Source organism: Cebus imitator, unplaced genomic scaffold (genome assembly GCF_001604975.1).
Source record: "Cebus imitator isolate Cc_AM_T3 unplaced genomic scaffold, Cebus_imitator-1.0 Scaffold75, whole genome shotgun sequence".
NCBI lineage: Eukaryota > Metazoa > Chordata > Mammalia > Primates > Cebidae > Cebus > Cebus imitator.
The window spans coordinates 4,339,133-4,365,774 of record NW_016107390.1 but is presented as its reverse complement, the minus strand read 5'-3'; the positions used below and the strand labels follow the sequence as shown (position 1 = coordinate 4,365,774).

General features: G+C 35.6%; 1 protein-coding gene across 6 annotated transcripts in view; it reads left to right on the top strand.

Moving 5' to 3' along the window:
- The window catches only part of SDCCAG8 (SHH signaling and ciliogenesis regulator SDCCAG8), a 251,444-nt gene that overhangs the window by 106,805 nt on the left and 117,997 nt on the right, over nucleotides 1-26,642 (top strand). For all 6 annotated transcript variants that reach the window (XM_017531944.2, XM_017531938.2, XM_017531937.2 and 3 more), the window contains one exon: nucleotides 20,261-20,403. In XM_017531944.2, coding sequence (XP_017387433.1) covers nucleotides 20,261-20,403 — 143 coding nt within the window. The remainder of the gene's footprint in view (nucleotides 1-20,260; nucleotides 20,404-26,642) is intronic.

Sequence of the window (26,642 nt, the reverse complement as noted above, 5' to 3'; positions counted from 1 at the left end):
TAATCCCAGCTACTTGGGAGGCTGAGGCAAGAGAGTCGCTTGAACCCAGGAGGTGGAGGTTGTGGTGAGCCAAGATCACACCATTGCACTCTAGCCTGGGCAACAAGAATGAAACAATGTCTCAAAAAAAAAAAAAAGAACTTGCGTTCCTACTTCATAGTGTAGACAAAAATTAACTCAAAATGGATGAAAGACTAAATATAAGAGCTAAACGTCTAAAACTCTTAGAAGAAAACACAGGCACACATCTTAGGAACTTTGGATTAGGTAATAGTTTCTTAGGTATGACACCAAAAGCACAAAGAAGAATAGAAAAAAATAAATAAATGGAGTGTCACCAAAATTAAAAGCTTTTGACTTTTAAAGAACATTATCAAGAAAAAAAACCTATGGAATGAGAGAAATTTTTTTGTAACTCATGTATCTGATAAGGGACTTGTTATCTAGGATATGTAAGGTACACTTGCAAGTTAGTAATAAAAAGACATGCCAATTTTTAAGTGGGCAAAGACCTGAATAGACATTTTTTCAAAGAAGATATGCTAATAATAACTATACTATTAACAAATGGGTTAGTAAACATGTGAAAGGATGCTCAACATCATCAGTCAGGGACATGCAAACCAAAACCAAGATGAGAAACCATTTCACATCTACTTAGGATAAGTAAAATAAAAAAGACAGATAATAACAAGTGTTGGTGAGGATGTAGAGAAGTTGGAACTTGTCTACAGCCATACCACTCTGAACGCGCCCAATCTCGTCTGATCTCAGAGAAATTGGAACTCACCCATACACTGCTAGTAGAATTTAAAGTCATACAGTCTGAAAAACATTCTGGCAGTTTCTCAAAATGTTCAACATAGAGATATCGTATGACCCAGCAATGCCAGTCCTAGCTCTATACTCAAGAGAATTGAAAACATGCTACACAAAAACTTCTACGTGAATGTTCATAGCAGCATTATTCATAGTAGCCAAAAACTGGCAACAACCCAAATGTCTATCAGCTGATGAATGGATAAATAAAATGTGGGGTGTGTGTTTATGCATAGATACATATTACATAGCAGTAAAAAAGAATGAAGTAACAATACATTCTACAGCATGATAGACTTATAATTGAAAACATTATGTTAGGAGAAAGGAGCCGGTCATAAAAGACAACATGTTGTATGATTCAATTTATATGAAGTGTTTAGAATGGGCAACTCTAAGGAGACAGAAAGATTAGCGATTGCCCAGGTCTGAAGTTAGGGACAAATGGGAGGGGCTACTGATGGGTATGGAGTTTCTTTTGGGGTGATAAAATATTCTAAAATCAATTGTGGTAATGGTTTCACAATTTCGTGAATGTACTGAAAACCATTCAATTGTATACTTTAGGTGGATGAATTCTGTGGTGTGTGAATTATGTCAATAAAGCTGTTATTTTAGAAAACAAAAATTATATCATCAAAGTCATATTTTAGCCCAGTCTGGAGGGAGCAAGAGAGTGGGAAGTGAAGGCCATTCAGGCAAATGGGACAGAGTCACAGAGGCATTCTGTGTGCACCTGGAGGGCAAAAGGGGGTGCAATAGAGGAGAAGGGAAAGACAGAGCCCCACAAAACAAATTACTTGCCAGAAGTGGCTGTCGAGTCCATGAAGTCTGGGTCATAGCTTACTCTTCATCATGTCTCCGGTACTCAGCACAGAGGAGGCCTGCCACAGATACTTAGTGATAGTACCTAAATGAGATGACCGAGCTTCTCACTCCTAGTTCAGTCTTTGTTGTGCTATATCTGATGGAAGGTTTTAAAATCAAGATGAGAATAACTCCTTTTATAATGATGTTCATATTTTAGCAATTATATGTGTTGAAAATGTTTGATCCGTCTTTTATATTTAGCTGTTCTAGTAAATATGTAATGGTATCCCATTGTGGTTTTAATTTTCGTTTTCCTAGTGGTGAATGGTATTGAGTATTTTTTCAGAGGCTTTTTTGCTGCCCGTATATCATCTTCACATATATCCACTGCTACCGTCTAGTTCAAGGTACTATTGTCTTCAGCTGTGTTATTGCTACAGTCTCTTAATCAGGGCTCCTGGCTTCTCCCCATTTAATCAATTCACATCATAAGGGCCAGAGAAATTCTGTTAGACCTATGTCAGATCTTGTCACCCTTCTGAAGCCATCTAGTGGTTCCTACCTCAGTAACAGTCAAAGGCAAAGTCAAGGTGCCTTTGCTGTTACTGAGTCAAAGGTACCTTGACTCTACAAGGTGCTAAACAGCCTGCCCCCACAGCCACTTCAGAGCCTTTGGATTTGCTCTTCTCTTCACCTGGGTTCTCTGGGATATCCTGTGTATCACAAGAATAACACCTTCAAGTCATTGCTGAAATCATCTCTGTGAGCCCTTTCCTGACTACCTTGTTTTATGTTGTAAACCAGTTTCCAAGTATTCCTGCCCCCTTTCTGCTTTATTTTACTCCATATCTAACTCATTAGTTTATTATCATCTTTCTTTATCACAACATTAGCTTCATGAAGCTATGTCCTCTTTAGTTCATACTCAACATATTTGCAAAAACAAAATGTGAATTGAATTGCATTGCTCTTCCATTCAGCAGTTTGGAATGGCTTCCCATTTGCGTTTAGAAACACAAATCCAAACTCCTTTCTACAGTTTGCAAGGTCCTGCATAATCTCCCCACTGCCTGTCTTTCCACCCTCTTCCCATCCACTCTTCCTCTGTCCATTCACTGGAGCCTCAGTGGTTTTCTTTTAGCTTCTCAGACATGCCACTGCCTTTGGACAAACATCCTTTGTATGTGTTCTTTCCCACTCTTCCTTTGCCTAACTAGCTCTTTTTCTTTTGGTTTCCAATTCACTGTCTCTACTTCACTGGCTACTGATGTATATTCTGTTATCTTCTCATAGCACCTTGGTCCCTTCCTTCATGGAGCTTATTACAAGCTTTTTATTATTTTATTGTCCATTTACTTTTAAACAATCAGTTTCTTCCATTAAAATGTAAGTTGTTTGAGGACAGAGACTTCCACTTGTCTTATTCTCTTTGTTACTCCTGTGCTCTGGTGCCCCAACTGCAATTAGGGTCACAGAAAGTGGATGGATTGATGGGGGAATAGATGGCCAAGAGACCGCCTCAAGTAAATTTCTCATTTTACTATCCACTACCCGATGAACCTGAACAAGTCACTAAAAATGTGCAAGCTTCAGTTTTCCTCTTTATAAAATGAGGATAGATACACTTCCTACTTTACAGGATTTTGCAAAATTTGAGGTCATCTGTGTTAACCTCATAGTACAACGCACAGCATATAGTAATTGCTCAATACACATTAATACTTATTAGTTTTGCTAATATTGTGATTCTTACCTTTCCACCCTCATCTCTCTCCCATCTGTGTCCCATTTTATCAAGTTCCTTTCCAGAATCTTGATGATCACTGATTATGAGACTGCTAGTATCAGCTGACCAGTACATAGCACTGGAGCCATTGCCTAAGCTTATGTTAATCTGACTTCAGAGCCCACTGTCATTTGCCTTATCGTTTATCAAACAGGTCTCATCGTAAGTTCTTATGGAGCTTAAAATTCAATGAAAACCCCTCAAGGCACGTATCTGCTGACCTACAACTGGGCAGTGAACATAGACATTTGCATTTACCTGTCTGAAACTTGGTCATTTTTGTTTGGGCCTGTTGCTTGTCTGAGCTCTCTTGGATCCTCTTTTCAACATGTTGCCGTAATAAATCATTCCTCTCAGGTTTATGTCACAGACACATTCAATCAGCATATCGGTGGCATCCTCATTAAAGTCAGTGGTCAAAATAGTATTGCACAGAGAGCATCATAGAGTCTATGACCTGTAGCTTCTTTATAACTTGATATTTGCTGTTCTGTCTCTATATGATTTGTTTTAATTGATGTTTAAGAACCAGATTATGCTTGTTTTTCCGTTTATGAACCAGACCATTGCCACCTTCAAAATAATTCTAGTCAAATCAAAAAAACATATTTTTATACCTGCTGTGTATAAGCAGTGTGCTTAGATACCAATGAACCATGTGACAGAAGCTTGCATTGATGGCAGGTAGTGAAGAAATTGGGCATGGATGGCTAAGAAATCAAAGTGCCTTTGTAAACATGGAGCAGATTTGTAGTTTGGCAGGATATAAACCCGTGTTGGGAAACTCCCAATGGGAGGGCAAAATTGAAATGGGTCTGCCTGAAATTCCATTTTGTTCATCTAAATAACCTGGATAAGTGGGCTAAATTGGCAGTTTGAGGAATTAGAGTCTTTAAAATCATTTTTTGAGATTTCTTCTACTCATTCTATTGACTTACTTTCCATTTTAAAGTGTTTTGTCCTAATCATTACCCTATATCTCTCTGTTCTATGCCTATTTTATTTTTCTTTATGAAAATGGTTGAAAGCAAGAATTATGCTAGTTTTCTAATTACCACAGCACATAAATTCAGTAATGTATATAAAAGTTTTCTAAACTATGAAAAGCTGTGTACATACACAGGAATAGAATAGATGGTCAATAAATGGAAGAGATGAGTTGACTCCTTTGTATGTGGACGTTGTTAATTTAAAAGAACACACTTAAAATATTAACTAAAAAAATCTACTTCACATTTTAGTGCTGCTTGCTAAAATTAGTTAGAAAATATAGGTTATTTTTGAGTTAAAACTAAGTTCAATAATTTTTAAGTTCCTCAAATAGAATTTTACAGAAATATTTACATAACCCACAGCTAAAGTGAGTTTTCTAAAAACTCCCCATAAGGTGAGATCACGTACACCATGTCTCAGTACAGAAGGATTTTTTTTTTCAATCAGTTATGTCTCTATAAATAAACCTAGTTTTGTTGTTAAAATTGCTGTTTCCTCTTCACATAAGAACATCTCATTAATTTCGGTGAAAACCTTCCAATAAAATAAGGTTAAATTGTCCAGTTTTCCAGGGGAAGAGGAATTATTTTGTGTCACCAACAAGCAGAGTAACAGCCTAAAGGTAAGTTGAATGCAGACATGCTGTTTAGGTGGTCAGAATATTTTGAATCCAAGCATAAATGTTAGGTAAGAGCCTATAGGTGTGAATGCTTTAGGTATGTTTTTAGTCATACTTTACCTCTCCCACTTTCTTTAGGATTTGAGAGCCAGAACAATGATATTGATGTTCTCTGTAATTAGGTACACAGGGAGTAACAGAAACTGGGTAGGTAGGTAGATAGAAAGAGAGGTGACCTCAGCTAGAGCCAGTGTGTGTGTATAGTCAAGAAGAGGACTCTATTCCATGGTCTGAACTATTAAGTGATTCAGACTACAAAAATAAGACTCTTCTCAGTTGTTTGGAGTTCATTTAGTGAAAAATTAAAATACAGTTTCCTACAAAACAAAATCATTTAGTTTAACTGGAAGGCTGGGAGATCTTTAATGGGTACCATAAATGTTTGAGATTTTCTTGGTTTGAGAGAAAATAAACATTTTCTTTTGTCCTAGCACCTGTAGCAAACAGTAATACTGACACAAATCAAACCTAAGAAAATGCATTTTTTTCTCTAAGAAATAATATGTATGGCTTTAAGATGCTGCTTAAAAAAAAGAGTAAGTCTTAAATTTGTTCTAGTTGTCAGAGATTGACAGAACTAATAAGGGAATAAAAGAGCAAAACGAAAAAGTTCTTGTTGATTAACAGTTGTCTGAGGAGAAACATGATATGTTTTCTTTATTGCATTTAAAAGTTAATTATTGCCAATGGAAGCTTATTTATGCTTGTAACCAAGTTAGCCTTGTGGTTTGGCATTATTCCACATTTGAAGGGAAATGGGGTATCAGCGGAGAGTCTGGAGGTTGAGTTCTAGGACAGCTGAGTGGGCTTAGTGAGTGGTTTAATTTCACTGGAGTCCCACGTTCTCACCTGTGAAGTGACGGGATAGATTAAAATGGTGACCAAGTATCATGTGTCCCTAACTGCATGTTTTTTTCCTAAAGGCCTATTTTGTTTTTTATGAAACAAACAAAATATTTTATGTTCACAGGGGAGTTTACTCCTAAATGTTTTGCAACCATTTAGATAGGAGTACACTTTAGCAAAAAATATAACCAGCATGGTATTTAAGAAACAGGAATTGTATTTGCTAAATAAAAACTGTACGTTGAAGTCTTAAAAGTTAAGTACAAAATAACCCCGAAGTTTCCTTGTGTATCCCCTTTAGCAATCAGAATATTTGATTATCCTCCAGGCAGTTTCTGTAAAGGTAACATTTAGTATAAGAGTCTTAATTTGTGGTAGTAGAAAAGTAATAAAAATGTGTGCACCATCTAAGAGACAAAATAGTTTTGCCAAAAATTACTTTGATGCTGGTTAAAAATAAATGGGCCAATTTCTTTTACACAATAATTTTTAGTAGCTGATGCCATATCTGAGAAACTATGTTTACTATAGTAATACTAGCAGAGTAATTATCTGGCTTTTGTTGGAAATTGTGACTTTGTAGTTGTCAATACTTTTCTGTCTACACTAAAAATTTTTTGACTTTGAAAAGTATGCCTGCATATATGCTGGTTTTCCTGTAATTTTAGTATCTGAGAAATATTACATATGAAGCATATGTAGAAGTATAGAAAATTATTGAAATTTCCTATTGAAATGACCTTTAGGCTGCTATTCATTTAAGGTAATAGTGCCCATTTTGACCAAACCTTTTCAAAAACTATTTAATTTAGGATTATGAATGGTATCCTTGTTGTTTTTAAAGTATTTTTAACCTCATAATAAGAACTTGTGAGCATCGTAAATACATTGAATAATGAAAATGATATTTTCTAAACTTGAAGTCAATAATAAATTTATTGTTTTTAAATTGACATATGAAGTTTTCTTAAGGAAAAATCAGTTTATAACTTTAGGAATAGCAATATTTTCAGTTCATTTAAATTTATTTTTTTTTATAGATAGTGAAAGCATCTTTATCTTACTTGAAAGTGCCTGCCATTCTCTTGTTTATTGAAATTGCTTTAGTGCGGTTTTTGTATTTAATCTTTCCTTTTACTTGTGTGTAGCCATATTTCTACACATAGGGAATGCTGCAGGAGCTACGGCACTGTAAGTAGTAGTGGCAATGTGACCAAGGTTTTTAAGTCTTATATTTCAATATAATTTCAATTCAATTATGCCATTGAGTAATAACTTTCATATTTAGACATAAATGAATGTAATTAGCCAAAAGTGTAACAATATAATGTGAAAATGATGATTAGACTTCACTTAATATGAATCCCGAAGCCCTAATATTAATACTTATAAGATCATTTTCTGCTATAAATTTTTATGAAAACTAAGTAAGAGTATCATAATAATGTCTGTTATTTGCTGTAGCCCAGATGAAGAGGAAATGATGTAACTCAGATGTATCATTGGACTTGCACTTGTTTTTTTATCAAAATGATAATCAATTAATATTGTAAAGTTATGAGAGAAAAGAAAGTGAAGTGATGAGTGAGCTAGCTTGGATATTATTCATATATAGTGCGTATGTGTGTGCGCATGTATGTATGTGTAGATATACATATAAAATTATCTGGCCATCTGGATTTTATATATATCTATATTATATTCATTTATGTCTATTTATATATATGATGTCTGGCACATAGCAGGCACATAGTATGTGCTCAAAAATATTTATTGTGTTGAATTGAGAGCTTGGGAAGGAATAGTTTAAGGGAATAAATTAACAGTTTGCTTTCCTAAACTGGAATTCTTTTATTATATTTAGTTTTGCTTTGGGTGATTTTCTCAATTGGCAAAAAAACTATTTTCAAATGGTAATAAAAGTCAATAACTGTAGTGAATATTCCATTTTATTATGCCGTGATATGTTTTCCTGCATTTTGGGTAACTGTTTAAAGATTATTTTTCTTTGGTAATTCTTTTATTTACCAGCTTTTGTACTTACTAGGTTTTTCCTTTTTATTGGCCATTGGAAAGACTACTTTTTTTACATGGAGATGTCCCACCAGAAAAGATGTCTTCCTGTTTNTTTTTTTTTTAAACATGAAGTAAATTTAGAGTTGCTATTTTAAAAAATTTTGCCAGTTTGTTAGCAAACACAGTCAAAGGCTCCTTTACACTGGTGACTCTTACCTCAGAAACTGTGGGGTGATCTTCACCAGCCACCCTCTTTCTGCTTTTCTGCCAAGGGGTCATGAATTGGTCTCAGGGAAGAATGGAGGGAGTCCCAGTTTCTTCCTGGCACTTTTGTTTACTAATGTCCCAAGGGCTATTATATTAAATGTATTATAAGTCAGCTTGAATATATTACATGTATTTAATATGTGCATCCATATATATTAATATAGTATGATATATATGTATATCTTAAAATACATGTACATATCTAAATATTTTATGTACATATACATCTATATAAAATTAGTCTTACATATTAACATTTTAATTGGAAAATGATTTATTCTTTCATTAAATTGGAATATCAAGAACATGGCTGACATAATTTCCTTCTAGAAAATAAGAAGCCAGCTTAGATGCAGTGGCTTATGCATGTAATCCCAACACTTTGGGAGGCCAAGGCAGGAGGATCTCTTGAGCCCAGGAGTTCAAGACCAGGCTGCACAATATGGCAAACCCCATCTCTATAAAAAATAAAAATATAAAAATTAGTTCAGTGTGGTGACATACATGTGTAGTCCCAGCTACTTGGGAGACTGAGGCACAAGAATCTCTTGAGCTGGGGAGGTTGAGGCTACAGTGAGCTGTGATCTCACCAGCCTGGGTGACAGTAAGACCCTATCTAAAAAAAAAAAGAAAAGAAAAGAAGTGCCAAACTGTTATATTTTGAGACTTTCTTTCTTTAAAAATCATAACATTTGGTGGTCATAGCATATTAAAGGATTCCCTTTGTATGTATACCAAGCAAAGGGATATAGGTCTACATTAGCCTTTTTAGTTACATTCTCTCCACAAACATTATAAGACCATCATGTCTAAATGTCCCAATATAGCATTTTATAGTATGTGAAGTAGAATAGATGCCATAGGATTACCAGCTTTACAAAACAAGGAACTGCCAAATATCCAAAATGTTTTCAGTTTATTAACTTTGTTAACATAGCTCTTGTGACAGAACTCTGAACAAAACATAGAAACATTCTCTTGGATGATAGTTCTTTTAGGTGGATTTATAAGTGATTGAGCACCATTCCTGGGATGTTTTTCCTGCAGATACGGTAAAGGTTGTAATCCTCCAGTCGTCAGGTACTAAAAACAGTCAACTCCCAGCCGAGTGAAGTAGAAGAGCGTGTTAGGAAGCTGCTTTCCAAATCTTTACAGTGATATCAGACCCTTGATATTTGTAGAGACAAGCCTAATAACTTCACAAGTGAAGGCAAAAACAACGAATTTCTCCTAGTAAGTGTAGTAAGGTATAACTGACCCCTTGAACCTCTAGAATGTTTATAACTATAGAATAAAAATTATTTGTGAAGCCAGTGAAATAAATCCTACTGCTGAAATAAACTCAGTGTACTTCATCCTAGTGGAATGACATTTCAAGAGAGGGTTATGTTCTAAATTCAGCTTAAAAGGTTAAATATTGCATGTGATCAAAATTACTTTTAAAAATCTCATAAATTCCTCATAATTTAATAGTCTACACTGATTTGTCTACATGGATTTTATATGCATTCAGAGCCATATATTCTGCCACATTGGAGACATTCATACTCTATCTCAAAGATTTTAACCCATATCATTTTATTTCCATGATTTCCATGCTTGTGTTTGGCAGCATTTGTGCTTTTGTATGAAAAATATACCCATTTCTTAGATGAAATTACCAGCACGTAGTGTTGTGGGATGGTCAAACTATGAAAGGTACCCATGTACTGTGACTGACCAAGGGCTCAGTGGATTCATGTCTCACACTTCACGCTTACTACAGGGCATTCATTCATTGAGTTGAATGATGGGTGGAGTCATCCATACTTCTTCCATTTATCTCTTTTTGTTGCATGTGGCAACTTAATGTTTCTTTTGCAGTAACAGTAACTATGAACCATCTGATTTTATGATCATGATGTTTGAAGACAGGCATGAAATGTACCAAATAGCAGGGTGATAGGAGATTGCATCCCTTGAGGGCCACTGATATCAGACTCAAGAGCAGAAACAGGGGACCTTAAAAGTAAGAAACGAAAGATACAGCCTGGGCCATAGGTGGGTGTGCTTCTGAAGTGGTAGGTTCTTCAACATTGTGGTTGATGGCTGTCTTTTACAGTCAGCTCTTGATACGTTTTTCTGGTATTGAACCAATGCAAAACTTATTCTCAGACCATTTTAAAGCTCCATACCCATTGACAGATGATAACTAGTGTGGTCAACAATTAGGAGATTTATATATTTGACTCCATCATTTTAAGACTTTTCTATTTATTTCAACATTGTCTTCTTTCACTTTATCTCTTTTTACTCACAATTTTGGGTTGTCTTTATCCATTTCAATCTGTGATCTGACTCTACTTCTCCCATTTACTCTTGGCGATATTCACAATACCTTAACAACTCTTTTGCAATGCATCATTTGAAAAAATTATCACCTCTCTTTTATGGCTCTTCAACAATCACATCTTATTTCAGATGTTTTCCTCATTCAGGACTCTCTTAATGTTCCTCTACACTTTTTATGTCTGCTCCTAGCATCAGCAGACATAAAACGTCAAGATCTCTATGTATGGAAATATGTCAACATACAATACCTTGAACATTGTTAATATTTTACTCATTTAGAACACTGAAAAAGCACAATAGGATTAGGGGCAAAAAAGGCCCCATAATTTTATTAAGAAAAAAAACTGCAGAGTTAATGAATGGCCTGATATTTTGTCTGTGATGATCAGAAACTTACATTCATGAGAGTGCAAAGCAGGTTTTTTTGTTCACCTTTAGCAAACATAAGGTCTTTATTAGACTAGTCCAAAAAAGTAGAGCTATCGCCTGAATTAATTTTTGTAAACTAACCACAGAGTTGCAGTGATTCTTTTCCCACTGAATCTCTGGCATGACAGAACAGTGGTGTAAACTTGGCTTAGTCAAAAAGTCTGCTGTATTATCACAATGTAATACAGTCAGCTTTATATCAGATGCCTTAAATTCTCCTCTTCTTTAGACACATACTTTTAGAAAGGCACTTCTTTCCTGCCATAGTTCCATCTCATCTGTTTTGAACACTTGTTTTGGCTGAGAGCTACTTTAGCTCTGAGGAAGTGCTTCTGAATTTAAGTGATCAGTTGATGCCACTTCTGTTAACATTATGCAAAGAAAAAAAGAAGTTTCTTAAAATTCCTTCAAGAATATCTGCTTAGAGTAAGGATTGATTAAATAGCCACATAGGAAGCAATTGGAAAACTGAAAAGTTGCACAAAAATGTTACGTATTTTATTGGTAAGCCTGAAAGGTTAAGTTGCACATTAATTCTTAGGCTGGTGTGGAGTTCATCATGTTGTAAAAGGTGTAGACAGTGGGACCTGAGGCTAAACAAATCCAAGCCCCAGGATATGCTTCTTTAGAGTGAACCATGCCCAAGGCTTTGCAAATTGAGATCCTTGTGTTTGGTAGCATGATATTTGATACAGGTCATCTGGGTTATATCTTCTCCTGTTGTGTCTGTGCTGTTTGTGTTTTCCATCTATGTCAAACTGTAGGCCAAGAGGTTTTAGAAAGCGGACTGTATCATTTCCTCTTTATTTTCTGTTATATCTGGGTTTGTTTAGGGAGACAATATGGTGTAGTGGAAAGATTATAGGACTTGAAATCAGACTAACTCCGTTTTGAATCTCAGCTCTGCCACTGTATAATCTTGTGTAAGTTACTTAACATCTGTCAGCTTCAGTTTTCTCATCTGTAAAACAGGAATAGGATACTTATTTTTATATGGTTGTCATGAATACAAAATGGAATTTTAAAATATAAAATGCTAAGACAGTGCCTGGCACACGGTAAGCACTAAAAATGGTAGCTGGTATCAGTGTTACTATTAGGTCCACAGTAAAAGCATTAAGTCAATGTTATGTGCAATCAACAGTGGTAACCATGAACAGGGTTTCTAGAATGGTGTCAGCAACCTTCTTCTGTTTAGTGAAGAGAACAATCATTTTTGACTGTTTCTAAAATGGGTTACTACTTATAATATCCTTTTGTTCACATAGGCTGGTTCCCTGAGTGTCTAGCTTGGAGAGTGAGTCTTAGAAATAAATTTTGCTATATTCTAGACCAGTGCTATGCCAAAAAATTTTCTGTGTTGATGAAAATATTTTATACCTGCACTTTCCAATGTGGTAGCCATGGAATCACCATGTGGTTAACAAGCACTTATACTGTGATTAATGCAAGTGAGGACCTACATTCTTTATTTTAATTAGCTTAAATTTGAATAGCCAAAGGTAGCTAACAGATGTAGATGAAAATTTAGTAATGATTTGATGAAATCAATCTTAACATCTATAAATTAATAAAAGTATGAACTGGTGAACACTAAATTTCCAATGAGTACATTTTTTTTTACACATACAGAACTTTATAGAAATGATTATTTTCTCCCAAGTGATAGATTATGTTTCAATTTTCAGTATTATGTACTACCTTACTTTTGGAAATGTATTTCTTTGAATTCATCCATTGGTTTCTGAGTGATAAATTCACATTGTCAAAATTTGTCAGCCTTAAATCCACCAGTTCCTTCTTTTAACTTGTGAGGATTTTTGGATCTAGTCTTCTTACTATTCTGTAATTTTTTTTTCACTCCATTCTCATTTTCTCTTACATAAACAAGTCACTCTATATTAAAGATGGTGAAATAATTTTAAGTCACATAATATTTAGTTTCAGGAATAAATCACTACCATTGAGTTATTATAGTTTATGTATGCTTCTTTTTCTTTCCAGGCAAAGTTATTCTTTTGGATTAAGATGATATATAATTTTTCAAATAGGTTTTACATTTATTTCTTTGGATATTTTTTCTTAGGAAATCAGGAAAAATATATGGTAGAATTACTCTTAATGAAACTTTTTATTTGGTTCCACTTAATTTATGTAAAAAATATTTTAATTATTTGAAGTACAGAATGCTTTTCAAATTGTAGGATTGTGAAATCAATTTTACAGATTGAAGCAAGAAATTTTTTTTAAAGAAGTGGAATTGGCCAGGCATGGTGGTGCTGATGCTATCATCCCAACATTTTGAGAGGTTAAGGTGGGAGGATTGCTTGAACTCAGGAATTTGAGAACAGCCTGAGCCATGTAGTGAGACTTTGTCTCTACTCACAATTAAAAAAATTTATCTGGGTATGGTGACACATGGCTGTAGTCCCAGCTATTTGGAAGCCTGAGGTGGGAGGATCACTTGAGCCCAGGAGGTCAAGGATGCAATGAACTGTGATCACACCACTGCACTCCAGTCTGGGTGCCAGAGTGTCTCAAATAAATGAGATAAGATAGATAAGATAAGATAAATAGAATAAAATGAGAATAGGAAATGCCAGAGCAGATCACATAACTCTCACATAGTAAGAGTTAATACTGTTTCATGCAATGCTTCTTACCTTTATATATGTGTCTGTCTCTGATTGATTTAAAATGGAATTTTTACTATGGATCTTGGCCCAAAAAATGTTTGAAAGCAATGCATAATTTCTCGTATGGTGCGGTGGCGGCAGTGAAGTAAGAAGATCTGGTTGAAGGCTTGGGTGTACTACTTTAGACAATTTTCAACGTCTTTGACCCAAAATTTCTTATATGTATAAACAGAGATACCTGCCCTGTATATTTCATGCAGTTGTTTCAAAGATCAAATAAAATTCTAAGGTGGTATAGTTGTTAACGCTCCTTATTCCCTTCAAGTCAATAATTTTATATTGACAAAACTTAGTGGCTTGCACTAACAACAGTTTTATATTGGCAAAACTCAGTGGCTTGCACTAACGACCATGTATATTTATATTTATGAGTCTGCAGGTCAAGTAAGATTTGGCTGATATGTGCTCTATTTGACTAGATTTTTCTGCTTCAGGTTGTGGGTTCTGTGTTTTCTAGGCTATGATTGGGGTTTGGTTCTGATCTCCGTGTATTCTTTCTGCATTCTAGGCTGAAGGGACAGTGGCGACCCAGTGCATACTCTTCTTATGGAGAATTGCCAGAATGTGACATAAACATATTTATGATTTTTGCTTACATTATAGCCATGCAAATTCCATTGGCCAAATGAAATCATATGGCTAAGCTCAAAGTCACTAGGAGGCATAATGTATTCTCAGGGAGGGGAGATGGGAGTGAATATTTGCTGAACAACAAATGTGACTAAACTGGCCAGGCACGGTGGCTCATGTCTGTAATCCCAGTACTTTGGGAGGCTGAGGTGGGCGGATCAGGAGATCAAGAGATCGAGACCATCCTGGCCAATGTGGTGAAGCCCCATCTCTACTAAAAAATACAAAAATTAGCTGGGCGTGGTGGCATGCGCCTATAGTCCCAGCTACTCAGGAGACTGAGGCAGGAGAATTGCTTGAACCCAGTAGGCGGAGATTGCAGTGAGCCAAGATTGTGCCACTGCACTCCAGCCTGGCTCCTGGTGATAGAGCGAGACTGTCTCAAAAAAAAAAAAAAATGACTAAACTATCATATTACCCCAAAAGTATTAAACCCACACTTTTGTTAACTGCCTCATTCTTAAATATAAAAGGATAACCAAGTATTATCCTGTATTTGAGGCAAACATACAACATAATAGAGAGTCTAAATCAGACAAACAAACAAGAAAGGAGCCTGGAGAAAACTGAGGCAATATATAATAAGCAAAGGAGAATATTTGAAATACTGTATATTCTAATAGAGAAATAAGATACTACATTCATAGGATAAAATTAGCATGCTATAAAGAGAAGTGTCAATAGAGACAAGAAATAGCTCATAGAAATAAAAATTATGGTAGAAAATTTTCTCAACATTCAAAAGGAGGTTTTATCAGTTAGATCTTCCAGAAGTTAGAATCAGACGACAGAGATGGAAAATATAAGAAAATGAGATAATCAATCCAGCAACTAATGTCCTGGAGTTCCAGGAAGAGGAAATATTAAAGTATATGGCATCAAAATATTTTAAAATAGTAGTAGAAGAAAACATCCTCAAAAAAAAAAAAAAAAAAAAAAAAAACAAAAAAAAAAAAAAAAAAAAAAAAGCCTTCAGATTGAAAAGGGCTCACTGAAAACTCCACACAACGAAAAACAGCTGCATTCCAAGACTGAGCATTGTAAAGTTTCAAAATGACGAGGAAAAAGAGATGACTGTAAAAGTTTCCAGCAAGACAAAAAAAGGTAAATCATAGACCAAGTACTAAAAATCAGAGTGACATAAGGCTTTTCAGTTGTACTATTAGGATCCTGAAGACAGTGAAATAGTCCTTAAAAATCCTGAATGAAAACTAATTTCAAAATAGAGTTTTATACCCAGCAAAACAATCATGTGTATGCATACAATAATAATGTTTTCAGGCATACAAATACTTGAAACATATTTTTCATGTAACTTCCCTTATGAAAGCTACCTGGAGATTGTACTTCAACCAAAAAAGGAAATAAATTGAGAAACATGGTAACTTATGACCCAGAAAACAGAGAACTATAAAAGAACACGGGGAAGGCTTAACACAATATAGAGATCAACCAGGCCGTACATAAGATGCCAAGAAGCATATGTCCAGGAAAAATTTTTTAAAAGAGCTTATACTTTATCTAATAGGTGATTTGAAAAGATATTATTGCTGGTTGTTTAACAGATATGTTTGAATATTTGGAGGAAAATGTCAGTTACCTAGAAAAACAAACTATTAAAAACCTAGCAATTTTAGAAATAATAAAATTATACATAAGACAATTAATTTTTTTTTAAGATGGAGTCTTGCTCTGTCACCAGGCTGGAGTGCAGCAGAGTGATCCCAGCTCACCACAACCTCCCGGGTTCAAGCAATTATCCTGTCTCAGCCTCCTGAGCAGCTGGGAATACAAGTGTGTGCCACCACACCCAACTATTTTGTTTGTTTGTTTGTATTTTTAGTAGAGACAGGGTTTCGCCATGTTGGCCAGGATGGTCTTGATCTCTTGACCTCATGATCTGCCTGCCTTGGCCTCCCAAAGTGCAGGGATTACAGACATGAGCCACTGTGCCTGGCCCAAAATTAGTTTAGACAAGATAACGCTTGACTCAGTAGTGAGCAAATTTGTCATAATCATTATAATGTAAGTGAACTAGTAACTAATAATTTGACCAAAATTGTTATATGGGAGCATGAGGTGGGTATGTAGGGTGGGTGGTATGAGACCTAAATTGTCACCCTTCTTCACATAAGAAAGGTCTAATGTTGAAAACTTAACAAATAGCAGTGTAAGTTTGTTTTTGAAAAATACGAAGATAAACATTGGAAGAGCTGATGGTGTGTGCCACTGAAGATTAAGTTTGAAATGCGTGAGGTAGGGCATGGGCACTGCTCTTCCTTGTTACTGGCCATTTAGTACTCTTTGACTTAAATTGGGTGCATTACTTAGATAGGCAAATTTAATCAACAATAAAAATAAAGTTACATATGCCCATGATTAAGAAAAAAACTTCCTACAGTGTGGAGGGATATATATGAACAGTATCAAGTCTCCCCTTTTCCAAATTCGATCCCCAGTACTGTTTTCTTTTAACAGTTTTTTTTTTTGAGACGGAGCTTCGCTCTTGTTACCCAGGCTGGAGTGCAATGGCACGATCTCGGCTCACCGCAACCTCTGCCTCCTGGGTTCAGGCAATTCTCCTGCCTCAGCCTCCTGAGTAGCTGGGATTACAAGCACGCACCACCATGCCCAGCTAATTTTTTGTATTTTTAGTAGAGACGGGGTTTCACCATGTTGGCCAGGATGGTCTCGATCTCTTGACCTCGTGATCCATCCGCCTCGGCCTCCCAAAGTGCTGGGATTACAGGCGTGAGCCACTGCGCCCAGCCCAGTTTTTACGTTTAGTTGTTCTGGTGGTTATATTCATGACTTGAAAGATACCTTTTGATGAGGTGTAAAGCAGTCTGGACCTGCCTTTGCCCGGTTAGCCAAAAGATGGCCATATCAAACTGCACTGTAGACATGCAGGTTAATAGTGTGCTTGGAGAGTAATGTACAACTGGCCTATGGCTGTGGTTGGTCTTTCATCCCCAAGCCACTGTATACAGCCAGGGAAGCAGCCTGACCTAGTTGGGTGAGGCAAAGGGTTATCCTGCCAGTGGGAGCATGGCATTTCTGGCAAGATACTTCTCTTCTAACTGTTGGACTTGCTGCCATGGCAGATTTTCCTGACTCAGGGAGTAAGTGTTGAGCCCTGGTCCAGCTGGTTAGATTATTTGTTGATTTTGATTATCTGCACCAATAAGCTCTTTTGCTGGCATGGATGATCAGAAGCAGGCAGTAATTTTCCATCTTCCTAACAAAAATACATTTCACATTTTGAAATTACAATAGAAGAAGTTTTATTCAGTTTTCACCAAAATACTGCTTTATTGGGGAGGGGGAAATGTTATGATTTAAATTGAGAACTCATTAAGGATAGTCACATATTCTTAGGTGGGCCATTTTTTCTTATCACTTTGCTGTTCTTGAAAGATGGAGGGAAAAATAAATAATAATGATCATTGCCATCTTTTATTCAGCTTTTACTATGCATGAGGCACTCTGCTAAGTATTCCTAGCCTAATTTAATCTTCACAACAGTTTTAAGAGCTTCTTATTCCTCTGATTTTAGAAGGAAGAAACTGTTTAATAGTCCAGTGACTTGTCCAAGGTCACATAAAAGTGTCAGAGCTGTGTCTGGAGCCCTGGTTTGTGTTGGCTGTTGGACCCATGTTCTTTATCTCTGTGTTTGGCCTGTCTTTCAACACAACCCTTGACTTTTTGTTACATGAGCAAAAGAAAGAAGCTAATTTATACTTAAAACCTAATTACCAGTGTAAGGTACATATGTTGTTATTGTTGCTTGGTGCTTATAAAAATTGTATCTTTTCTTTTTAAAAAAGTTGGAAATTTTATACGTTTTCTATTTCTGTCATTCTTTTGTATTCTCTCAATTCAGAATTTTGGAGTCATCTTTGATCTTCCGATTCCCCTCCTTTGATTTCCATAAAATCTCCACGTTCTCTTTATATTCCTGTGTTAAGTCCCTCCACTCCTCATGTCTGGAATCCTGCAGTTATCTTTTCATGGTGTCCCTTCTGTCATTCTTTGCCACCTTAAATTGATTGTACACATTGATCCAGTTTTCTCAAGCTCAACTTCTGTCATATTGCCTACCTGTTTAAACCATTAATGTCGCCCCATTATCTATAAGAAAAATAAAGTGTTATTAATCTATCATTCAAGACCTTTCATAATGTGATCTGAAGTATCATCACTCCAGAGTTTTTGTGCCCTTACTTCTTTCTCACTTTTCTTGTTCATGCTAATATATCCCTCATCTGGCTACGGAGGCATGAATTTTCTCTATAACTCAGTTGGTGTTTTTATATGCTTTGCATTTTGATAGTCTTCTTGTGTATGTATGTCTCATTTGCCCAGGTGAATTATTCACTCCTGAGTGTAGAGATGGGAACTCTGAGTTGATCATATTATTTAGTACAATTTCTTGCATACAGCACTGTGTAAAAAAATTAATGAATACATTTTTGAAGTTTTAAAGTTAACATATAATTCCAATTCTATAGTTCTTTCCTTTTGTCTAAGATTTCATAAATCTTAGACAATAAAAATTTAATGATCTTTATTATTTTTATCTCTTTAATTGTATTGAATTATGAAATTGGAAATATGTTGGTCTAATTTTAATAACACAATATTTAAAGAAGTAAGTCAGCTTAACTTAGTATTCCAATTTGAAAGATAGAGAAAATCGACACTGAATGAAAATGTTATAATTATTACATAGTTTTTTTTAGAAATAAACCAATCTATGAGAACTATAATAAGTGATTATATTGTTGGTTAATGTATGGTGTTGATGGAGATAAACTGAATAGTTATACTGTTATGAATTAAAAAATGTAAATGAATTATTCAATTTATCCTACATGATGTATTAAATGTAGTTGGAGGTTATTCAGAATATTGAATAAGGACATGAGGAAATTTAGAAATTTATTTAAATACTAAATTTAAATCCCTCTACTTAAGCATGATTTTGTTTTCCAAAAGGAGGTTACATTTTTATGTATCAAAAATTTGCTCCTTGCTTTCTGCTGAATTGGAAAATGTTTCTGCCCTTTCTTCTTTTTTTCTTGTTTTAATAACCTAAATATTTTTAAGTGTTCATTTTTTATTTTCTTTGGCTTAATTTTACAGATGTTCTATTAATAAATATTTCTACTTTAGTATATAAATTATTTAAAATTGTAGCCTATATGAGTATTTTTGCTTTGAAATATATTGTATTTCAGTAAGATAAGGATAATTTCATCCTGAAACCAAAAAATAAACCTTCACAAATTTTATATATTCATATTTATTAGTCTTACAGTGTTCTTGTTGACTTTTTAAATTGCAAATTTAATGGAAATATTATTTTAGCTCAGAAATCTCATACATTATCAATGCTTAAATTTCTCATGCTATTTTTTCCTGAATTTTTTTCCAAGTAATGTTGAACATTATAATCATGCCATTTTTTACACCTCACATTTTTCTAAAATATCTCTTAAATTATTTATTTTAATGTTTAATTTGATTTTCAAAACACCCAAATGAAGCCATAATTTGATCTTTTAGAGTAAAAAGTACATATTTGATGTAAATCACTGCATGTGTCTGAATCTCACACAAAAATGTTACATTTTAAAGGTAGTGGCATTTTAAGTAAATATTACTTTTAAAAGAGAATGACTTTTAGAATGGTAGTACAATTATCCACTTTAAATACTCTCATTTAATCATTTCATTTTCAAAATTGGACTTTATTTTGCAATCCAAAAAAAAAAAAAAGACTAATGTGCATTTTTGGATGTGCTAATTCCCTTTGTCATAAAATGGAAGCTAGCCTAAATTTTCTAATAATTTTTTATCACATTGAAATTCATGGCAAAAAATAAAAATGAGCTAATTTTGAATTCAAGTGCATGTATTTTATATGGATGCTTTTTCCTTTTTCCTTTACCTAAGGAAATAGAGAAACTGAGAATAGAACTGAGTGAAAGCAAGCAGCATTTGGAACAGGAGCAGCAGAAGGCAGCCCGGGCCAGAGAGGAGTGCCTGAAACTAACAGAACTGCTGGGCGAATCCGAGCACCAACTGCACCTCACCAGGTACTCCCTAATCCCATTATGCGCCATAGCACCGACTTCATTCCACTGATTTTTGCCACAGGCTTCCAAACAGTTGTTAGAGTTAGTCTTAGTCATTCAGTTCACACATAGCTTTCAGGCATATTAAGAAAAGTGGAGATGTGGTAAGCAAAACACCCAGACATGTGAATGATAAGTGTGGCAGGGAATTACTGATATATTACAAAACCTTTCATCTACAATGCTCAAATATTTAGGTGATTCTCTATCAATATAAGCAAAATGACATATTTCTCCTACCACCACTACTACCTCTTCTGCTAATTCTACGTCTAATAAAAATCTTGAACTGAAGGAGCTGAGGAATTTATTTAGGAAAATAATAAAATACTGTCAGTGGTGAAAGAGACAAAGTAAATAAATTGTAAGATGCAAATTGAAATGGAACTGATACAAAATAAGGAATCTGCATCCTAAGGAGGTGTAAAATTTCAAGATGAAATAGATTGGCACTGCTCGTGTTCGAATTATTATTACACAGGCTTTCACCATTGAGGCTTCAGCTTACTTCGCTTCCATCATGAGATTTTGTGATGTGATCATCATTGTCATCAACTTTAGTAAACATGTAGCTCAGCCCTAAATTACAGTAAGACTCTTAGGTTGTAAGCATTGTGAATTTGCTGTATTGGAAAAGTACACACTCATAAATACAGACATTGAGAGAAAAATTCAAATAGAGACAGTAGATATTTCACTTTATCATATGTGGTTTCTTTTCACTTTGAGTTTTATTACAATTTTTCAATGTTCACATCAAGCCTTTGGTGTTGCTCAGTTCTTAGAGTTTTTCAGTTTTTAGAGAGAACTTTGTTTAAATAAAATGTAAGTTTATGATGTTTGGTTTGGTTTATAAATTAGAAAAACACTGGTCTTCCAATCATTGTAATATGTTGAATTTAAACTATGAAAGGGGACTGATCCCTTTTACATTAAACATGACAATGTAATTCTGAGCACGGTATGCTAACAGATGGAGAAAAGCACCACTTGAACAGCCTGCATTTGGAGAAAAAAATATTCTAGAGGTTGGTGAACCTCCCAAAGTTTTGGGTTAGTGTTAAGATGCCTCTGGTTCTGTTAAAATCAAACCTTGTTTAAAACATTTTGTTATGATAATATTCCAAATGATTTGACATCTTCCCTTTTAAACAATAAAAGAAAGAGGAAAGAAAGAGAGGGAAAGCAACGAAAGAAAATAAATTATTTATACATGTATGGTATCTAGAAAAAAAATCCTAATAGATGAAACACATTTATGAGAAAAAAATTGCTTAATATTGCAGAATAATAACTGTCCTTTTAATGCTTATTTAAAGTATTGTCATTGTAGAACTGAGAATGTACTGTTAGCGTAATGCCTGTGGTTATTTAATCTTAGAAGTTTCAGAATTTAGCTTCATCATGGTAATGTTAATAGTTTTTCTTTTCTGTCAGACTTCTATTCAGAACCAACCATTTGTGTGCTAAACGCTGCTAAACCTCAGAAATAGGACAGCTTTTAATGTCTCAGCGTGGCTGAGCTTCAGTAAATAAATATTAATGCTGGTTTTGCCCCTTTTGCCATTCTGTCTTATTCAGAGTTAATTTCTGAAGTCAAAGTCCATAGAGAGTTTCCCTGTGTAATATCAATTTGTACTGTTTGACAAGATCAATTTCTTGCAAGTAGAGCATATTAAGATGCAGCAACTGCTGAAAATGAACGAGTGGTAACTAATTCCTTTGTTCTTAAGAAAAACGGTTTTGCTTGGTTCTGTAGAAAGCTTTTTTTGTTGAGCTTTATTTAAACCAATTCTACAAAAATTTAAACGTAGTTTTACAGGAAATAAAAATTATTTTCTAAGTGCAGTACTCTTTTGTAAGCATTTTATGCTTAGTCTATGTTCATGTTTTATAAAATCCACATTCATAAATTTAAAGATGACAATTAGAATGCAAGGAAATATGTATATCTCTCCTTTGCACCGACAGTGTGACTTGGTTGTTGGACTGTTTCTTATATACAGTACTCTTTTGTGTGTGTGTGTGTGTGTGTGTGTGTGTGTGTGTGTTTAAGTTTGCTACCCCTCGTCAGGCTTTATTGATTCAGTATACTCAGGTGTGTGACTGAGAAATGTTGTGTCGTTCCTTTTCAGTGTAGATCAGCTGAAATACATAACTCCTACACAGATAACACCTTACCACACAGTCTCAACTTAAATACTTCAAATGGCATATTCCAAACAAAGTTGAAAATTGAATATGAAAACCATGTTTAAAGTAATGACAAAATAAGCATCCAAATCTTAAGGGCAAAGAAAATTTTAAAACTGTAGTAGAAATCTGTAGATCAATCTAAAAGAAACAAACAACCTACCACTTTTCTGATGTTTCTCCTTATTGGATTTTAAAATGGTAAATAGAGGCCAGGTGCAGTGCTCACACCTCTAATTCCAACACTTTGGGAGGCCAAGACAGGGGGCTCACTTGAGGCTAGGAGTTCGAGATCAGCCTGAGCAACTTAGTGAGACACCATCTCTACAAAAAATAAAAATATTAGGCAGGCACAGTGGTGCACCTATAGACGCAGCCACTTAGGAGGCTGAGGCTGGAGGATCACTTGAGCCCTGAAGTTCAAGGCTGCTGTGAGCTGTGATTTCACCACTATGCTCCAACTTCGGTGAGAGAGTGAGACCTTGCCTCAAAAAAAAAAAAAAAGGAAGTTAGAAATTTAGTATTAATTAAAGGACCCAAATTGGTGAGTTTAACATTCACTTAGTCAACAGATACTTACTGAGCACCTACAATTTTTTAAGTACTTTGCTTGGTCCTCGGCATGGAGAGAAAAAATAAAACCCAGTCTCTACCCTTAGATTACTCACACTCTAGTAAAGAAGCCACATCTCTATAGGCAAATATAATAGTGTGACAAAGTGCAATGATAGAAGTGAAGATTATCACAGGAGCACACAGGAAGGAAGACTGACCCATTCTGCACCAGAGGTGGAGGTGATAGTCAAGGAAAGCTGATATCAGGGAAAGCTGGCAGTGAAAAGGGATTCTGAGGGAGGTGGGGATATTTGGCAACAATCTTGATTAATGAAACCATGAGGAAGAATTCTGAAAGTGGAAAAAAATGGGATGGGTACCCCAGGTAGAGAGACCAATATATGCAGAGACATAAAGACGGGAGAAAACATAAACTTGACTCTCAGATGAGGTGTTTGGTAGGGGATAAGACTGGAAAGGGGAGCAGAGCCCGGAGGAAGAGCCTTACGGGCCACACTCTGGAGTTCTGCCCATTCCAACTTACTCTTGATGCATTTTAAGCAGAGGTGTCAACATCATTGACTTTCTGGGTTGAGAGCTTGACTCAGACAGCAGTGTGGAAAGTGAACTTTGGGTGTTGATATAGGAGACAGGAAGACCAGTTAGGCCAAGGTCAGCAATTGCAACCCATGGGCCAACTCTGACCCATCATCTGTTTTTGCTTGATGAGTCAGACTTGAATGGTTTTTATATTTTTAAGTGATTAGAAAAAAGGGAAAACAATATTTTTTGACACATAAAAATGATACATTCATAAACTTTTATGGGACAGTGACACCATTATCCTTCATATATTGTGTATGGCATAACAAAGAATGGTTTTTATATTTTTAAGTGATTGGAAAAAAGGGAAAACAATGTTTTTTGACTCATAAAGATTATACATCCATAAATAAAGTTTTATTGGCCAATGCCACCATTATCCTTTACATATTATGTATGGCGCTACCATTACCACACTGGTGTTGAATGTGGTCCTTAAAGCATAGCGTATCTACTATCTGTCCCCTTATGGAAAAAGTTCTCCTACGCCTCAGTTAGGAGGCTGTTTAGTTCAAGTAAGAAGTCAAGAGGGCTTGAACAACGACAGATTCAAATATGTATTTTAAGAAGGTAATTGAAGAGCTTTGTGAAAAATGGATGGTTTGAGGAAGAGATGACTATGAGGGACCCCAATTAGAATACAAGCACCATAGTCAAGGGGGAGAGTAATGAAGCCCTGGGCTATGTCTGTCCCAGTGCAGTGAAAGGAAGTAGCATCTTCAGGAGGCATTTGGAGTCATGAATAAGAGAGGACAGAATTAAAAGTGACTAAGTTTTCTAGCCCAAGTTGACTGGAGGATCTGTTAAGCCAACTGAGAAACTTAAAAGAGATAGCAGAGAAAAATTTTATTGCAACCTCAGTGGAGATTCCAATGTTGGTTTGGTATGAGGAGAAAGGTCATCACTAGAGGCTTAGAGCTGGATCCTTTTACATAAAGGTATTCATTGTAGCTAGGGAGTGTGTAAAAGCACATAGAAAGGACCATGTTTTTAAAGTACAGTGGAAGAATTACCACCAGCCAATGTGACTGAAATTGGGTCTTTGGATATATAAGAAAAGAATAAAGAAGAATGGTTCAGAGTATTTGGTGGGGTGACAATTAAAGCCATATGCTTTTCTTAGGGGAGGTCCTCAGACAGCCCAGGACTGGAGAAACCGGAGCTACAGTATCTTCTCTAGGCATTCACTCCAGGCATTCTTTCCAGCTTTTGACAAATTACTGACCTCTTTGGGCCTGCTTACGTACATATACAATGAGGTAAGACTAGGCTGGGTGCGATGGCTCTCGCCTGTAGTGCCAGCACTTTGGGAGGCCAAGGTGGGCGGATCATGAGGTCAGGAGATTGAGACCATCCTGGCCATGGTGAAACCCTGTCTCTACTAAAATACAAAAAATTAGCTGGGCATGGTGGCACCTGCCTGTCATCCCAACGACTCAGGAGGCTGAGGCAGGGGAATTGCTGGAACCTGCAAGACGGAGGTTGTAGTGAGCCAAGATCGCACCACTGCACTCCAGCCTGGCGACAGAGCAAGACTCCGCCTCAAAAAAAAAAAACAAAACATGAGGTGAGAGTAGATGATTTATAAGTTTCCTTCTAGTTCTGATAATCAATGATTCTAATAATGATTTAAGACAACCCATTATCAAGTTCCTATTTCTGGACATTAGGCATTTAAATTGCATGGATGATCTTTTGTTTAAGTTATTTCTTTAGTTTGAACTTCAGAGAGTTCATTGAAATGACCCTCAGACCCACCACTTAAATTCATTGCAACTTAGGTTCTGCTGACCTCTCACAAAGGTTATGAAAATTGTCTCAACACATTTCTGGTCTCTTTTGCTGACCATTGCCCAGTGAATATGCATAAGCCTCTGCCTTGACTCTGTTGCTCTACTCTGAAAACCTTCCATGGTGCCGCTCTATTAGAGAAAGGCAAATGACAGCATGGCATGTGACGTCATCCTGATAGGCTCTCACCCTTCCAGTCTCGCTTCATCCGAGATGAAATCCTCTTACCTGCTGACTGCCAGACAAATGTAAGCACAGCTCCCCATGCACGTTTGGAGGGCTTTTTCTCTCCATTTGCTGTTCTCTACACCTAGAATACCCCTCTGAGCTTCTCTGGCTCTATTGTAATCTTACCTTCTTTCCAAGGTCTCCCTGAAATCCTGATTTTTCTACCATAGGCCTCCCCACTGATTCTTGTCCGGATTCTCCCTTTGAATCCAGCTTCCCACTTTGTGCTGATGGCATTTGAGTAAATGAATTACTCAAAGGAGGAAAAAAGCAAAATCTGGGAAAAAAAATTAATAGTTGGAAGTTTTTTGTATACTTGCTATTTTTTGCTTCTGGAATGTATCATTCTTCAAGTAGGAGAAGAGGGCTTATCAATCTTGTATTTCTCAGTGCACCTAGCTCATCACTTTGCAAAGAGTTGGAGCGTAATATCATTAATAAAAATTGTGAATATATTGCAAATGTATGACTATTCTTTCGAGCTCAGTACTGCTATATAAATAAATATTTGTATCTTCTCACATATATCAGTAAAAAGTATAAGAGAGTGATAAGGCTAAAATTTTTCATTGGGAATTTTACTTGTCCACGTGATACTATATTGTGATTTTGTAATTACTTTTTTTATTTTTAACTTTGTATAAATATATATATTTAAGTATAGCAGAACCAAACGATAATCACTCCAACAATGCAAGTAGGTTTAGTAAAGTGCACCAGGCCTCTCACTTACATGTACTTGTTGAAAAACCACACACTCACTCGCTCTTAAACTAGAGTTTCTATAATTAAAAGATGACAGTGAAACTATATACCGTGGTGCACACCTG